This window comes from Rhinatrema bivittatum, chromosome 3 (genome assembly GCF_901001135.1).
Source record: "Rhinatrema bivittatum chromosome 3, aRhiBiv1.1, whole genome shotgun sequence".
NCBI lineage: Eukaryota > Metazoa > Chordata > Amphibia > Gymnophiona > Rhinatrematidae > Rhinatrema > Rhinatrema bivittatum.
In genome coordinates this window covers 413,571,449-413,589,663 of record NC_042617.1, presented here as the reverse complement: position 1 = coordinate 413,589,663, position 18,215 = coordinate 413,571,449, and the positions used below count along the sequence as shown (strand labels likewise).

Sequence of the window (18,215 nt, the reverse complement as noted above, 5' to 3'; positions counted from 1 at the left end):
AAGAAATGCGCCTTCTCGATAGCCGGCCCTATTCACTGGATTAATCTTCCATCGGAACTGCGCTTAGAACCATGCCTGCGGACATTCAAGAAGAATCTGAAGACCTGGCTCTTTACCGAAGCCTTCACTTAAACTTTTTACCGAAGCCTTCTTTTACCGAAGCCTTCTCTTAAACTCGCACACCATCAACTAATGAACTTACCACCTATACTGCACTTTACATTTTACGCTTACTTGCATAATACAACAGGTTCAATGTATACCCTACCTATTTATTTATAGTTCACTGTATATATCTAATTTTATGTTTCTAACACATGCTTCTTGTTTAAGGTATACCTTATTTACTTACATATTTATTAATTGCTATCTGTTTATTGCTAACGTTCAATGTTCACCATATATTTGGTAATTCCTGGTTATATGTAAACCATATTTTTGGTAATTTCTAGTTATATGTAAACCGAAGCGATATGTACTAGTACATGAACTCCGGTATAGAAAAAGTCTTAAATAAATAAAATAATAAATAAGATCTAAAATGGCTCCTTCTTTTGTTAGTTCCTGAACCAATTACTCTATGAAGCAGTCATGTATTTCTTTCACTAATTTTATCTCTCTAGCATGATCTGTTTTTACATTTATCCAGTCAATATTGGGGTAATTGAAATCTAATCTAAATGTATTGATTTGTCCAATGATCAATGACTAAAGAGTAGTATGCAAAACACGTATCAAAGTCTTATTCTTTTATAGCATTGCTAATATTTAGTTAAACCCTCTTACAATATTTTGCTATAATTTTTGGACCTTCATACCACTCGCAGTTTGCAAGTAAAAACTTGTCTTTTCACCGCTACGGATCTTTATAATCATCGGTCCACTAGTCCTTCTTCAGGAGAAAATAATATTATGTATTTTTTATTTTTTATTTATTTTATTTAACATTTTTATATACCGACCTTCATGAAAAGAGTCATATCAAATCGGTTTACATGGAATGTAGGGACTAACTAAATAAATAACCATATAACAAGAAGACAATAACAAGTTATATATAACAAGGGTATCGAACTTGGGGGACTAGAGTAGCCAGGAAGTAGAAGTACAGCAAAAAATTAGAGGGTAAATATATATGTATACTGAGAATGCTCCGAGTGACTAGTTAGTGGGGTGGATCCTGGTTGGGAGGTATGTTGGCATTTTAGAGATTAGGGGAAGTCTTGGAGGAAAAGCCAGATCTTAAGTTTTTTTCGGAAGGTTAGAAGGCAGGGTTCCAGTCTTAGGTCATTCAGTAGCTTGTTCCAAATGAGTGGGCACGCTGTGGAGAATGCACGATCTTTGATGGATGTTAGGCGCATGTATTTAGTTGGAGGGACCTGTAGAGTTCCTTTGTATGCATCTCTGATGGGTCTTGCGGATGCGTAGAGTTTGAATGGGATCTGAAGGTCTAATGGTAGTTGATTGTGGATGGTTTTGTGGATTATGGTGAGTGCCTTGTGTAAGATTCTGAATTTTATTGGCAGCCAGTGTAAGTTTCATAGTATGGGAGTGATGTGGGCTCCCTGGTTGGTGTTGGTTAAGACTCTAGCTGCTGCATTCTGGAGCATCTGTAGTAGTTTGGTGGTGGAGATGGGTAGCCCCAGGAAGAGAGCATTGCAATAGTCAGTTTTGGAGAACAGCGTTGACTGTAGGACTGTTCTGAAGTCCTGGAAATGAAGAAGGGGTTTGAGTCTTTTCGTTAGATTTTTTGTAAAATTACAGAGAATGGTACTTCCCTTTACTTGAGCAGACCAAATTCCAGAGTCCAGAGTCCGAGTCCTACGTGAACACGTTTCGTGAGCCGCTGCCTCAGGGACTCCTCAGCTTGACTCACTGAGCACTGTTACTGAACATCTCTGGATATTCATCAATATTTCTGTTCAATTGGCGAGGTCCATCTTATCTCTTTAGACTCTGACACCATTTTCTTTCTTCAGTGTTTTGATGTCAAAACCACGGTTGTATGAAGGTCCAAACATTAAAACAAAATATTGAAAGAGGGTTTAAGAAAATATTGGTAATTGAAATCTCCCATTATTATCATTCTGCCAAATTTGTTAGCTTCCCTAATTTCTCTAAGCTTTTCATCATCCATCTGATCATTTTGGCCAGGTAGATTGTAGTATACCCCTATAGCTATACTGTTCCCCAAAACATATGGGATATCTATCCATAAAAATTCTACTATATATTTAGTCTCCTGCAAGATCTTTATCCAGTTGGACTCTGTGCCAACCCAAACATAAAAAGCCACTCCCCACTTAGTTGTTCCACCCTATCACTATGATATAATTTGTTCCTTGGTGTAGCACTGTCCCATTGGATATCCTCCTTCCACCAGTTCTCTGAGATGACGTATATTTCTACCTCTTTCTTCAATGCTATATAATCTAACTCTCCCATCTTACTTCTTAGACTTCTGGCATAGGCATACAAACATTTCAAAGTGGGTTTTGTGTTTGTATTAATAACCTGCTTATCAGTCGACATTGATAATTTGCAATCTCTTAACTCAGTTCTTAACTTATAGGCACTTGAACTACTTTTGCTTTTATTGGAACCTCTCTGTTGGAATACTCTAACTCTCCTGTTTTATTAGTATCTTTTGAAGATACCTACATCTGAGCCATTTATTGCCGACCAACTATCGGCTTCCCCCTTTGTTCTACTTTAAAAGCTACTCTGTCTCCTTTTTAAAGGCCAGGACACCAGCCTGGTTTCACTGTGATTAAGATAGAAACATAACATAGGGGATCAGATTATAATTATAATCAGTAGATCACATACATTAGATGACAGAATAACAAACCTAGAAGAATACAGAATCAGAATGGATTTCTCAACAACCTTTAAGCTGGTCAAGTGGTTTAATTGTTTATGTCAGTTTTATATATATATATATATTATATATATATTTATTTATGTCAGTTATATATATATATATATTTTTATTTTTTTTTTTACTTTATAGTTATTCATTTTGTTAAACAATACAAAGAAATGTTTGTACAGAAACATCATGAGTGGAATATAGCATTAATTAAAATAAAAATAATTAAACACACAAGAAAAGAAACCATCTCTCATTACATAGTCCATACAACATAAATGGAGGGAGGAATAAAAACGAGGAGATAAACCAATAACTATCAAGGAAAAGGTAATAACATGAGCCTTATCCACTTCTATACATCAAATAAAGAATTGTCTATTTTGAATCTGCTAGGTAGTAGGAGGCAAAATCCTAATCCTAGAATCTAAACACTACATGAGTTGTTCAGGGACAAAAAAAAAAGCAATCAGTATTACGCTTAACCACACATTTACATGAATACCTAAGGAGAAAAAAAACTCCAAGAGCTCTAACTTCCTGACGCATTGCAAGGAAGCCTTTTCTTCTTTTTTTATGTTACTTTTACCAAGTCCAGATAAATCCTAATAAGTTGACCATGAAAAAATAGCATTCAATTTCTTAAATAGCTTTTCATAATGAAACTCAGATCTTGCTTGTAAATAAAGGAAACTGCCAGTATGGTCCAGTGTGGTCCTCTCAATAATCTCAAGAGACGAGATTTCTAAGAACACAGATAGCTTTCCTAAATCTATGAAAAGGTTGCAACACTCCCTGCTCATCAATAATTGGTTTAAAGGAAAGAAAAGAAACTTTATTAAATGCAGACATCTGTTCAACTAGAATTTGAAAACTGCAAAAGGTATTCCCTCAGGATGACCTGGGGGAATTCCCCAATAACTTTAGGAAAGTTAGTAAATCATAAATTCAAATGTCTATCTGATTTTCCATAATCTCGGCTCTTCTGATTAGACCTCCACGATCCTGAATTATCAAAGCATTGACTGCCTGAATATCATGAACAGCTTTTTCCAGAGATTGGATTTGCCCAGACTGTTCTTGGAAAATCCTATGGTGAACTAGAACAAGGGAATTCAGTTTTTCAGAAACTGTGGTAACCTTAGTAGAATGCTCTAGAAATGAAGCAGCTAGGTTTGCCACCAAGTCAGATAACGATTCAAGAGTCACTACCGCTGTTTTAATGATCACAAAAGAACCCCGATTATCAGAAGCCTCACCCTCTGATTGAGCAAAGTTTGATGGAAAAGGCTCAATAATATCGGGATCCTGTGTAGAAACATTTTCAGAGTCCAAGGCCTCCCCGCCTATATACTCACATGGAGGGGAAGCATCCATCCCTGAGAAAGTTGAGACACCAAGCAGCTCCTTCAATCCAGAAAACCTATGTGATGTCATTACATTGCACCCCAGCTGAACCGTCACCATCCTGTTCTGCAGAGCCAGTGGTTGGCAACATTCCTGCAGCCTGAGTGATACTGCTTCCCCAGATGATTTCAGAACTCCTCCTTCTGCATTGGCAATGGGGCTCAAAACCTACAATGTCAAAGTGAGAGATACGAACTCACAGATGGAACAAGTGGGATGGAGTGAGGCCATGGAAGGAAAGACTTGCACCTTTCCTTTTCTCTTGGATGGCATCATAGAGGTAATCATTCAAAAGCAAGAAACTAAGAAGCAGCACTGAAACGAGTCTTTCTCACATTGCCATCTTGACTCTTCCCCAGCAATATCTGTTGTTGAATGTATGTTTTATAAGATTTTATGAATGTCGTATTGTACCTTGTTTAGAATTTCAAAGACAAGGTGGGTAATAAATGTTTTAAAGAAAATAAAATACAATTTATAAAAATTGGAGGCCGGTCAAGGGTGCTCTGTAGTAGAGATGAATTAGCTGGATATGTTTTCTGGATAACTCTAGGCATGCCAAAGAGCAGTCTTGTAGTTAGCCAGAAACACATTTTAAGTATTCAGTTTAATTTCTAATTTCAACATTCTACACTACAATACTCTAGAAACCATACCTCAATATTTACAAATCTTTACAAAAGACTCATGAAATCTGATAACATTTCTAGGTTTGAAAGTCAGCAGGAATCATGAAATGGGTAAATCTGTGAACACTTATTAGACACCTGGCAGTAAACAAAAAAGGGGTTTAATAAATACTAGTCAATGATTTATATGGAAATATTGTCATCTCATTTAATGCTCATTGTACTTGTTCCCTGTACACCCTAGTGTTTCAAATGAATTTCTCAATTCCTTGTTACACTCTTTGCGAACTTTGAGTTATTAGCTATGATCACCCTCAGATTATTCCCGTATTTGTTAAATGTAAAGTATTAACAACATGTTCTTATACTTGGGTTTGATTCCCAGTTCAGATTGTCCACCCCCCAGACTTGCTTGGGCTAAAAATACTAGGGGTGTGCATTCGGATTGACCGCATTAGTAAAACGCAACTCATATTTTTTTTTTACTTAAAAAATTGATTCGACATAAACGATCGGATTTCCCACATATCGAACATAGATATGTTCGATATGTGGGAAATCGCGATTGTTGAGCCAAAATAAAAATATAAACCCCCTCACCCTCCTTAATCCCCCCCCCCCCCCGACTTACCACAACTCCCTGGTGATGGAGCGAGGAGTGAGGACGCCATTTCTGCAATCCTTGGCGAGAAGCATGTGACGTCGGCGGCACGTGGAGTGACGCCGGCGTCACGTGATTCCCGGCTCGTTCGCGCCGGACGGCTCGTTCGGCCCAAAAAGAACTTTTGGCCAGCTTGGGGGGGCCTCCTGACCCCCTCAAGCTGGCCAAAAGTTCTTTTTGGGCCGAACGAGCCGTCCGGCGCGAACTTGCCGGGAATCACGTGACGTCGCGTCTGAGTGACGCGGCGCCACGTGATTCCCGGCTCGTTCGCGCCGGACGGCTCGTTCGGCCCAAAAAGAACTTTTGGCCAGCTTGGGGGGGCCTCCTGACCCCCTCAAGCTGGCCAAAAGTTCTTTTTGGGCCGAACGAGCCGTCCGGCGCGAACGAGCCGGGAATCACGTGACGCCGCGTCACTCAGACGCGACGTCACGTGATTCCCGGCAAGGATTGCAGAAATGACGTCCTCACTCCTCGCTCGATCACCAGGGAGTTGTGGTAAGTCTGGGGGGGGGATTAAGGAGGGTGAGGGGGTTTAATTTTTTTTTTGCACATATGTACATATACCCAACTCATTGGATTTTTTTTATGTCCATATTGGCCGCAAGTGGGACCCCCTTTCGGACATAAAAAATATGAACATAAAATTTTGCTCTGCACATCCCTAAAAAATACTACAAAGGTAGTGCCACAGACATTGGGGAGAGAATCCCTGTCATTGTGTAATGGTGTAACCTAGGAGCCAGTTTTAAGACCTATGGGGTAGATTTTTAAAAAGTGCGCCTTCGCGTACTTTTGTTGGCGCACCAGGCGCATACAAAAGTACGCTGGATTTTAGTACACTTATTAGACACCTGCTAAAATCCTGGATCGGCACGCGCAAGGCTGCCGATTTTGGGCAGCCGGTGCGCCGAGCCGCACAGCCTGTCTCCATTCCCTCCGAGGCCGCTCCGAAATCGGAGCGGCCTCGGAGGGAACTCCCTTTTGCCCTCCCCCCACCTTCCCCTCCCTTCCTCTACCTAACCCACCCCCCCAGCCCTGTCTAAACCCCCCCCTACCTTTATCCCTGGATTTATGCCTCCCGGAGGGAGACGTAAATCCACGCGCGCCAGCGGGCTGCTGGCGAGCGGAGACGCGATCCGGGGGCGGTTCTGGGGGGCGCGGCCACGCCCCCAGACCGCCCCAGCCCGAAACCACTCCCCCGGGCCCGCCCCCGAAATGCCACGTCCCGCCCCCAAAACGCTGTGCCGATCGGCCATGCCCCGACACGCCCCCGACACGCCCCCCTCGAAAACCCCGGGACTTACGCGAGTCCCGGGGCTCTGCGCGCGCCGGCAGGCCTATGGAAAATAGGCGCGCCGGCGCGCAAGGCCCTGCTCGCGTAAATCCGCCCGGATTTACGCGAGCAGGGCTTTTAAAATCCGCCCCTATGTGTTGTTCAAAGGTAATATGAACTTTTAAATGTGTAATTACATTTATTTTTCTTTGATTTTCCTTACAGATGAAATTTACCCTAAAGTATACCACATATGCTTTTTTTTGATAACATATATGGCACCACTATGCCTCATGATTCTGGCATACTTACAAATATTTCAAAAACTATGGTGTCGCCAGGTAAGATACTTTACATATTTTGATTGCTTTCAATATCAATAGTAGTCCAACTTAAGGGGATATACATATATATATATATATATATATATATATATATATATATATATATCTCAAATGAATGCTGTTAAAGTTTCAGAAAATGAATACAACATTAATATAGGTTATATTGTGATAATATATATTGTATTTGAGCCAAACCAAAAGAAATTTTGTTTTATTGACTCAAACCTGATATAGATACTAGGAAGCTTGCAGAGGTGTGGAAAATGTAGTCAGCTGTATTACAGATTTTGTATTGTTCTTACTAGCAGGTCTATCCTGTAAAGTGCGGCCGCGTTTACCCTGCTCCTAAGCCGCTTTTTACTCCGTTTTCGGCCGCGTTAGCCCTTCCTGCGATCCCGAATCCCCTTTAACCTATTCCTGCCGCGTCCTAAATTCCCCGGGCAACCCCTTCCGCACGCGGCATGTATATTGCATGCAAACGAGCGAATTAGCTCGATATTGCATGCAAATGAGCGAATTAGCTATTCCCTAGCATCCAGTAACCCGCGCCCCGACTATCGCTATCTTTCCGCGCCGTTTTGTCGCCTACCCTGCTCCGAGGGCTTTTCGCGCCCTCGGAGCAGGGCGCGAAAAGCAGCCTTGCTCCGGGAGAAGGAGGGACACAGCGGCAAAGCAGAAAAAAACCAAAATTGCTTTTGGTTTTTTTTTGCTTCGCCGTTTTTTTTGCTTTGCCGTTGCAGTCTCCGTGGCAGCCCCAGTCCGGACTTCGGAGGGGGGCTGCAACGTTTTTTTCGCTTTTTTTTTTTGGGCTTCGGGAGCAGGGGAGAGGACTGGGGCTGCCACGGAGACCGGCACCCATGATCGCGGCGGGCTCAGGTGAGCGGGGGCTGGGGGAAAGCTGGATGAAATTGCTTTTGGTTTTTTTTTTCTTCGCCGTTGCAGTCTCCGTGGCAGTCCCAGTCCGGACATCGGAGGGGGGCTGCAACGTTTGTTTCGCTTTTTTTTTTTTTGGCTTTGGGAGCAGGGGAGAGGACTGGGGCTGCCACGGAGACCGGCACCCATGATCGCGGCCTGGGCTTTTTTCGTTTTATTTTTTTTTGCTTCGCCGATGTCAGTGTCTATTCTACCCTCCTCCCGGAGCAAGGCTGCTTTTCGTGCCCTGCTCCGGGAGGAGGGGAGAACAGACACTGACAGCGGCAAAGCAACTTCCTGGTATCTGTCATTTCAAATGACATTTGAAATGACAGATACCAGCGTGGCGTGAAGCCTTAGGCCCGCGCACCCAGGATACTGTATAGGCGCTCTATCCAGTAAAATGGGTTTCGCGGGCCTAACACTTCACGGGCACTTCTTAGCCGCGGTTTACATTTGCATGAAATTAGAGTTCAGGATCGAGCGGTAGGTGAGCTGCACTGTGCGTGCGGTAACCGTGGGTGCCGTAGGCACTAACGCAGCTCTTCCTACCGCTCGGTACTGGATAGACCCGTATATTATTTGATGTTCAATATTTTGAGTTTTTGATTGATGTATTATATTGTACTGATTTTATTTTTTTTTTTAAGTTGTAAATCACTTTTAGGGAGGAAGACAGTATAAAAAGCCTGAAATAGAAATACATGTAGAAAAGGGGGTTTCTGGATCTCATCTGACTCAATGTTCTTATTGCTAGTAACATTCACCTTTGTATTTTTTCAATAATATCATATCACTTTCTTGTTTCACAACCTTATACTTGGAAATATAATGAAAATCTACAAATACAATCAAGTTAAAAGCAGGCAGAGTAAGACAGAGTAAGGAACAGTACTTAGGGATAATTTTTCTGGCTTCTACTTTCTGTGGTTTTGCAGACACAATTGATTTGAACACTTGATGAGGTATGAAAAATCTCAGTCTTATCTATATTACTCTCCAGGTCATCCAGTATCAATGAAAGCTCTATACTGAGTCAAACCAATGATCTATTGAACCCACAGCCTATCTCCAACAGTGGTCAATCCTAGGTCACTTGGAAGTACCCAGCAGATCTTAATGGGAATACCCTTTCCCTATTGCTCATTCCCAGAAGTATGCAATGGTGATCCCTTTGCCAGCCTAGATAATAATTGTTAAAGATCCTGTCCTCCAGAAACTTGTACAAACCTTTTTTAAACCCAGCTATGCTATTAACCATGACCACATCCTCCAGCATCACATTGTGAGTTGAATGAATAAATACTTTCTTCAATTTTTTTTAAAAATCTGATACAAGTTTCATGGACTGCCCCCTAGTTTTACTACTATTTGAAAGCATACATACCCATAACTTATTAACCTGTTCCCCACTATTCATAATTTTATAAACCTCTATCATATCCCTTTTCAGTCTTCTATTCACAAAACTGAAAAATCCTAATTATTGAACTGCTATGCATTGCTCCAGACTAGTTTGGAATAGAGCTTGCAATCATAACTAAAGATGCAGAAGATAAAGCCCATTAGACCAATCTAATTTACACAATTTTAGTCCTCATGGAATGCCATAGATCCCAGTTGATCTTTGACTTTCAAGCAGTTTGTCATGGTGTTAATTATACAGAAAGATGTGTGAACATATATCGAACACTTGGTAGCAGATACAAAAGCACTGAATTGGCATAAATTTGAAACTTGTCAGCAGTAGTGTCAGCCATCAAAGCTTCTATGAATTGAAATTAATGGCCTTTCTGTCAGCAGTGAAACACTAGCAGTTGCAGACTTCCAAAATACATGCAGGTCTTTTTAAATCTTATATGATTGGCTACATATGTAGGTGAAAGAACCATTGTATAAAAAGGAAATTCTTCTAAAGGGAAATCACTCCAATCAAAAATAATATCAAAATCTTTGATTTGATAAGGATTTAAGAAATCTTTGAGGGATCAAACATTTTGACTACTTTCTCTCTCCATTCCAACTTCACAACCCACCCTCCTGTTCACTTCAGGGCAGGGGGAAGGGGTGGGGAGGAACAATAGAAGGAGAGGGTTCCCTGTAAAATGTTGGCTATGGAAGGGGCTGGAGCTAGACCAGAGAGAAAGTTGAGACTGAAGACAAGCAAATCACTTGCAGCTTTCTTCAAAAGATTTGAATGAAGAGGTGTGCAAGTTTTCAAGAATGTTCATTCTATGGCAGATTGTCAATCATGTGGCAACAAGCTAATTGTGTAGTTTTTCTTGTAGCTGCACAATCTCAGGAGAGTAGGGGCACTGAGCATATATACATACATATACTCTCATTATACACGTGCTAGAATTATTTAACATGCAATATAGAGTATGTGCATACTTTTATAAAATAGGTGTATTAACCATTTGAATATTTTCATTTGTAAAAAGTGTGTGCATATTTGCATACTTTGGGTCATTGATATGAGGTATTTTATAAACTGTGAAGTTCCTGCTGCACAGTTTAAAAATTACAGGCATAACCTTAGGTCCACCTACTGACGCATGTAGGGTGCTGAGTTATGTATACTATTGAAAACTACCTTCCCTAAACCTAATTCCAAAAGCCATTTAATCAATATATATCATGATTGACAGTGTTGACTGCTGCAGACAGATCACAGATATTGATCAATGAATCATATCCCTTCTCTGATTACATAAGTACCTGATTGAAAATGTGTCTAAACCCCAATTGGCAAGAATGAAGGCCTTTAATCTTTGATATATTCTTTAGGATTTCTGCTGCTCTGTCCTCTTAATCAGTTTACAAATAAAAGGCAAATCTGATACAGATGGTAGCAGTCCGAAACATGGATTCAAACCTGCCTTCTTCAGTTTGGGGTGTGAATGTTCCTTTTTTAAACCTGATGGCATTATAGCTTGATCTTGACTGCCATTCACCAGAAGTAATAAAATAGGCCATAAATTAACTCTTTTTTCATTAAGGGCCTAATTTTCAAAAGTATTTATATGCTTAAAACTGGTTTTTAGATGAGTAAATGCACATTACCCATGTAAGTGGCTTTTGAAAACTGCTACATTTCATTGAATTGTCCATAGGATTTGCCCACATTAAAGGCCGGATTTTAAAACCCCGGCGCACATAAATCCCAGGGTTTATGTGCATGGCTAGCCCTTACATGCACCGGGCCAATTTTCAAAGCGGCCCAGCCACACGCATAAACCCCGGGACACGTGTAAGTGCCAGGATCTCAAAAGGGGGCGGTCCGGGGGGCAGAGCAGGGAAGCCCGGGACAGTGCCATTCCTTGCTGTCCTGGAGCCTAGCATGTCAGCCAGCTACTGACACGCACATGTTACTTCAGGTCGGGCCCTGAAGTAACTTGCAAAATAAAAGGTAGAAAAATTAAAAAATGGGTTTTAGAGGATGGGGAGGAGAGGGGAAGGGGAAGGGGAAGGGAGGTTAGGGTAGGGGTAGGGATGTGACTCGGCCGAACCTTTCAGTTCGGCCTTCGTTATCGGCCCGCTGCAGGAAATTTAGTTTTCCTGCGGTTCAGGTCAATTTTTTTTTCGGCTGCCCTGAAATGAATTTTCCCGAAATTTCGGGAAAATCCGCTTCACGCATCCCTATAATCCCCCCCCCCCCCCCAAGACTTACTGAAAGTCCCTGGTGGTCCAGCGGGAGCCCCGGGAGCGATCTCCCCCTCTTGAGCTGTCAAATGGTAGGAGCAATGGATGGCCTGCACCATTTTTTAAGATGGTGCAGGCCATCCATTGCTCCTACCATGTGACAGGTGCTGACCAATGGCACCGGTATCCCCTGTCACATGGTAAGGGCAAAGGGCCACTGGTGCCATTTTGATTAGTGGCAGCCGATGTCCTGAGGGGGTAGATCGCTCCCAGGACCCCCGCTGGACCACCAGGGACTTTCGGTAAGTCTTGGGAGGGTTGGGAGGGTGGGGGGTTTGTAATTAATTTAATTTGAAGGGTTGGGGTGAGTTTAGGGGTTTTTTTTTTAAGTGTGCCCTTTCACCCCCTCAAAAAAAGAAATGAAAACCACACAAAATTTTGTTGGTTTTCCTTTCGTTTTGTCAGGCCCCCTGAAATGCAATGAAATAGGAAATATCATCTTTATTTCCTATTTCGTTGCAAACGAATGCACATCCCTAGGTAGGAGGTAGGAAAGTTCCCTCCCAGTCCGCTCCTAAATTGGAGCGGACTGGGAGGGAAATGGGGAAATCCCCGATGCATTGCTGCATGAATGTTGACAAAATCAAACCCCCCCCCCCCCCCTTGAGCGCACCACTGCCGACATGTTATAAAACACGCATGCGTGTGTTTTAAAAAAATCTACCCCTAAGTTCACTTACATGGGTAAATGGCTTTTGAAAATTGCTACGATAGCATCTTATAGTTTAACCTGTGTATAGGATGGGCAATTTTCAAAGAGCCTATTTACCTGGATAAATTGCCATTTACATGAGTAAATTACTTTTGAAAATTGCCCTCATGTTGTCTTTCAATGTTTACATTTTTTGTAGTGCAAAAACAGATAATAATTTCATTGCATTTTTATTTCTTTTCAAATAAAGAATACAAAGTTAAACCAACCCACTTCAATGGACTTTATTCTTTTGTCAAATAAATAGCAAAAAGGAAAAAGATCAAACAACTCTTTTGCTTAAAACATACAATTGGACTTCTGAACTTAAAGCCTTTCTGGTTGCAGTGTTTTACAGATACAGAACTAGCATTTATTCTGAATCTTCTCATAACATAATGGAAAATCAAGATCTTGCAAATCAGACCCATCTTTCAGCATTTTCTGTAATTTTTCAGTTTAAAGTAAATATAGATTTCCATCCTGATCCACAAACCATCCTTGACCTTGCACCCTAAAAGTTTCACCTTCCACCTAAAAAAAAAAATGTCATGGGAATAAAAGCAGCTAGATGCAGGGCATTAAATCTCTCATTCTTCTGCACAGGCAAATTGATTTGCCATTCTCTTATGGTAGCATATTACTCACTCCACTATACAATAAAACTTCACAGATAGAAAGAATATTATTTAATGCAAGTAGTGCCTCCTAAAACTTATGTCTGTCAGCTGTCTCTCAACTGAGGCTAAATGCATGAGAATAGATCTATATCTACATCTATCTATCTAATTACAACTTCATTTATTGTTTCAGATTCCAGGAACATCATCGGTAGTTCAGAGAAAATGGAAGCCATTACAGTGTTCAGCCCAGCATCGAGGACCAGCTCAACCAAACCCTAAGCCAAGAATAAACACTGTTGCTGCTGAAATAAAACAGATTAGAGGCAGGAGGAAGACTGCTCGTATGCTAATGGTGGTTCTCTTTGTATTTGCTGTTTGCTATTTGCCAATCAGTATCCTAAATATCCTAAAAAGGTAAGGTTTATTCATATATGCAAACTTATTGTGAGGTTTGATGCATTTTTCTTAAAAGTTCATGTTATTTGATAATATATAGAATAAAGTAAGAAAAAGAACTAGGCTTGTACATAAAGTGCATTCTTCTCTTACCACTGCTTTAGAGATCTGAGATTTTACAACTAAAGATTCTCTTTTTTTTTTTTTGACCAGCAGCAGTTTCTAGGGGTGGGAAGAAAAAAAAATGTTTTTGTCTCGTTTTGGGGGGTTTGGCGTCCCTAGAGTTTTGTTTTGTCTAATGTGTATTTCATTTAAAAAAAAAACCCCAAAATAAACATTTAGAAAAATGAAAAAAAAAAAAAAAAGAAAGAAATGGGGCCTCCCATGCCCTGGATCCATTCATCCTACCCGAAAAAATGCCGGGTCCAGGATCCTCCCTGGCCCCCACTTACCAGTCTGCGGGGGATCTAATGCTGAGGTCTAGAATCAGACCACAGCCTGGGCATTGCTTATGGCCTAGGCCAAGATTGAGATGACCTACACTGGTCTAGGCCTTGGTATCAAGACCAGCCTTCGAGGCCTGGTCCTGATGCCTAGGTCCAGACCGAAACCTTGGCCTTGCTTAGGCATAGGCCACAGTATGTTGCCGGGACTTCAGCCTAGGCCCTAAGCAAGGCCCAGGCTTTGAGGCCTGACACCGGGGCCAGGTCCAGAAACCAAAGCCAGGGCCTCAGCCCAGACCCCGGCCCAATGCGGGACCCGACCCACGCATCAAAATAGAAGCCTTCACTGGGGAGGATGAGGCAGGGTTATTTAACTCCAGTGCTTCCCAAGCAGATGGCATCATTTTGTCAAAGAAGAAAGAAAAGAGAACAGAAGACCTCTGAGGCCTTGGCCTGACCCTAGGCTGAGCCCTGGCCTTGGGCTTGGGTCCAGGCCAGGGCCCTGGCATCAGAACCTGATCTCCAGACCGAGCTGCGGTGTTGGCAGGGCCCAGACCCTGGCTCCTAGGCCCATGTATCAGGACCCAGCCTCTGGGGTAGGTCTGGTATTGGCCAGCGATCTGGGCTGAGTCTCCTGCATCAGGCCCAGTCTTAGTAATATTTTTATATTTTACTCTGATGTCTAGTAAACTGCATGCACACACACATAACAAGTAAAGAATACTGATATGTGTGAGTACGTGGCACTGCCTGCTTTGTTTGTAGATGCACTGACTTCGTTGCACAGACCCAGACAAAGAGAGTTAAAAAAGCCTCATTCTATCTTGGGCACTGTGGCACTGCTGCTAATTCACTACAACAAGTTTAAATTTAAATCACTGCAGCCAGCAGCCAAAGCCTTTCTGCAGAAGGGAAGCCTTCCTCTTGGTTGTTGGCAGAGACCTGCTATTAATTAAGTTGACTTAGATAATAACCACCGCTATTACTAGCAACTGTAACATGGAATAGACTTAGGGATGGATTTTAAAAGCCCTGCGCGCCAGTGCGCCTATTTTGCATAGGCCGCCGGCGTGCGCAAGTCCCGGGGCTTCGTAAAAGGGGCGGGAGGGGGCGTGTCCGGGGGTGTGTCCGGGGTCAGGGACGGTCTGGGGCGGGTCCGGGGGCGTGGTGATGGTTCGGAGGTCCCGAATTATTCTTTAATTATTTTTGTTGCACATAAATTTATTCAAGTACACAATCCAATATAAAGACAACTGGTCTTAAAGTAACATGAGATCCTATTATCAAATAATATTAATTTAACATCTCACTGTCATAAGAACAGTCCCGAGACTCCCGGCACTGCGGCCTGTGCCGGGGGATGCTGAGGCGGCGCGAGCAAGTTACGCCTGCTGGAAGCAGGCGTAACTTGCACAACAAAAGGTAGGGGGGGGATTTAGGTAGGGCTGGGGGGTGGGGGAGATAGGGGAAGGGAGGGGAAGGTGGGGGGACTCGGAGGGAACGGAGGCAGGCTGCGCGGCTCGGCGCACACAGGCTGCCGATTTTGCGCAACCTTGTGCGTGCCGACCCCGGATTGCCGCGCGTATTTTATAAAATCTGGTGTACTTTTGTTCGCGCCAGTGGCGCGAACAAAAGTACTTGCGCGCATATGTTTTTAAGATCTACCTCTTAGTTTTTGGGGTTCTTGCCAGGTTATTATGGCCTGGATTGGCCACTGTTGAAAACAGGATGCTGGGCTTGATGGACCCTTGGTCTGACTCAGTATGGCATGTTCTTATGTTCTTATGACAGTGAGATGTTAAATTAATATTATTTGATAATAGGATCTCATGTTACTTTAAGACCAGTTGTCTTTATATTGGATTGTGTACTTGAATACATTTATGTGCAACAAAAATAATTAAAGAAAAATTAACAATGAAGGGCCTTGGCCTCTGAAGGTGAATGCTTGATCAGTCTGCATGGCCTTTTTTCTATAGGGCATCTGGCTTGCTATTGCTAACATCTTCTTAGCCTTAAAAGCATATGTGATAGTAAGCCATTCCTTTTTTATATGTTATGTTTGATGTACATTTTACACACAGATTTTACCTATTATTTTCAATTCAAATGTATGCACATAAGTTTATTTTGAAAATAAATGGGGAGTGAGCGGAGTATGCACCTACATTCACTCATGCAAATTTATATCTCCTCTTCACAGAGAGTAACTCAAAACTTACCCACGGTACAGCATTTACATATGTACATGGACAAGCAGAGATTTATGCTAGTATTTTATAAACTGTGTGGTGGGAGCTGCACAGTTTATAAAATACCATGTAGTTCTGCTCTAAAACTATGTACATACGTTTAGGTTCGTGCAAATATTTCCAATATAAGAAAATGCTTACTTTCTCTACCTATTTTATTCGCATATATGAATATATTTTAGCTGCACAAAAAATATTATAGCACCAATTTATACGTGTAGACAGGTATTTTATAAAGTATACACATATTCCATTTTAAAATTACATACTCGCACATGCACTTGAAATCACCAGTTTGCTGATACCTCTGCCAACTCACCCAGACTGTCTCCTGATCGCCTAGACTCTTTAGCATTCATTCTGAACCCCAACCAGTTCACCCAGACCTCCCACCCAAAAATTGCAGCCAACAGACAAGTCAAATTTCACTTGCACCAGTCAATTAGCAGGTGTAAAAGTGTATGAATAAGTTTTGGTAATGTATATGCATACATCTCTTACAAAATAGAAACTACCACCTCGGAGAGCTTCCAGCTTAGAGCTTTTATCCACCAATAAAAAGTACACATGAAGTAGAAAATACACACATACTTTTGACGTTTATAAAATAGCATATCCATGAATATATACTACTTAGGCATGTATATTCATTTTTTTTTTAATTTATTATTTTTATTGAATATAACATTTAAAACTTTCGATGTCTCCGTAATTCTACGTAGTTAAATGACACCTATACAGTTCTCCTGTACATAGTCTCACCCTATTCTTTTGTATTCTCCCCTTACCTCCTTCTAACTATGCTTTCCCCTTCCCCTCCTACCCCTTGCCCACCCTCCCCCTCCCCCCCCCCCCCTTTTCCCCCCCCCCTCAATTCGGCTCCCATGGCTTCATTTTTTTTCTGTACTGTTTTATTTGTTCACTTTGTTATAATGTTATATTGTTATATTATATTATATTGTTATATTGTTTCATTGTATCTCCCACCTGAGTTTTTTGTAAACCGGCATGATGTGCTTCACGAATGTCGGTAAATAAAAGTTAATAAATAAATAAATAAATAAATAAATAAATAAATAAATAAAACAAATGATATAATCAGGAATTCCAAAGAAAAAGAAAACAAATACAAAAAATCCACATATTTTTCACCACATAATTAATCTCACTCCTCCTAGTCCTCATCTAGGAGGAGTGAGATCTAGGTCAGTTAGGCTGGATCAATATTTATTCTAAAACCTAACCCATACACCTTTAATTAGTTGCTACTTTATCCCTAACAAAACGTTCCAAGTGCATTGGATCAACAAAAATAAACTTATTATTCTGGTACATTATCTGGCACTTACAGGGGAATTTTAAATAAAAACTAGCCCCCAAATCTATAACAGATTGTTTAAGAGACAAAAACTGTTTTCGTCGAGCCTGTGTGGCTCTAGAAACATCAGGGAAGATTTGTATCTTCTGACCACTTTGTTAATATCCTTTTCCTTGAGACAAGAGAAAGATTTGTTCTTCTCAAAGTATATTCATTTTTTATGCATGAAATCGCTTTCATAATTTACACCATACTTTTAAAAATCAAAAGTGTGTGTAACCTGGGCACCTTTCCAGCTTACTGTTAAGCCCTAGTAATAGACTAGCAGTGCAGTTAGAGAAAGGAATTAGGGGGATGATCCATTTTGTGACAGCTCTCCCAGTGGCAGGGCTGAAATGGATATCCTCTGCAGGAGGTTTTATAACAGAGCTCCGCAAAGGGCTCTGGAGGCAGTCTAATTTGGAAGTTAGAGGGAGAAGTTGGAGTTTTTTCCTAAGTTATATTTTGGCCTACCTGGAGCTTTGGACAACTTCTAAGACCCTCCTGGGTGGGTTTGGACTACACTGTTATACTCTCCAACCTAGGAACTGAGTGTTTTAGACTGAGTTAGATTTTGGACATTTGAGTAAAGGAGCCCTGCTGAAGGCCTGGGCCTTTCCAGGGCAACGACACCCAGGTTTAGGGAAGAC

General features: G+C 41.5%; 1 protein-coding gene across 1 annotated transcript in view; it reads left to right on the top strand.

Moving 5' to 3' along the window:
- Positions 1 to 18,215, top strand: part of HCRTR2 (hypocretin receptor 2) — a 365,252-nt gene that overhangs the window by 319,127 nt on the left and 27,910 nt on the right. Inside the window, exons 7-8 of the mRNA XM_029595696.1 lie at positions 7,068 to 7,183; positions 13,308 to 13,531. Coding sequence (XP_029451556.1) covers positions 7,068 to 7,183; positions 13,308 to 13,531 — 340 coding nt within the window. The remainder of the gene's footprint in view (positions 1 to 7,067; positions 7,184 to 13,307; positions 13,532 to 18,215) is intronic.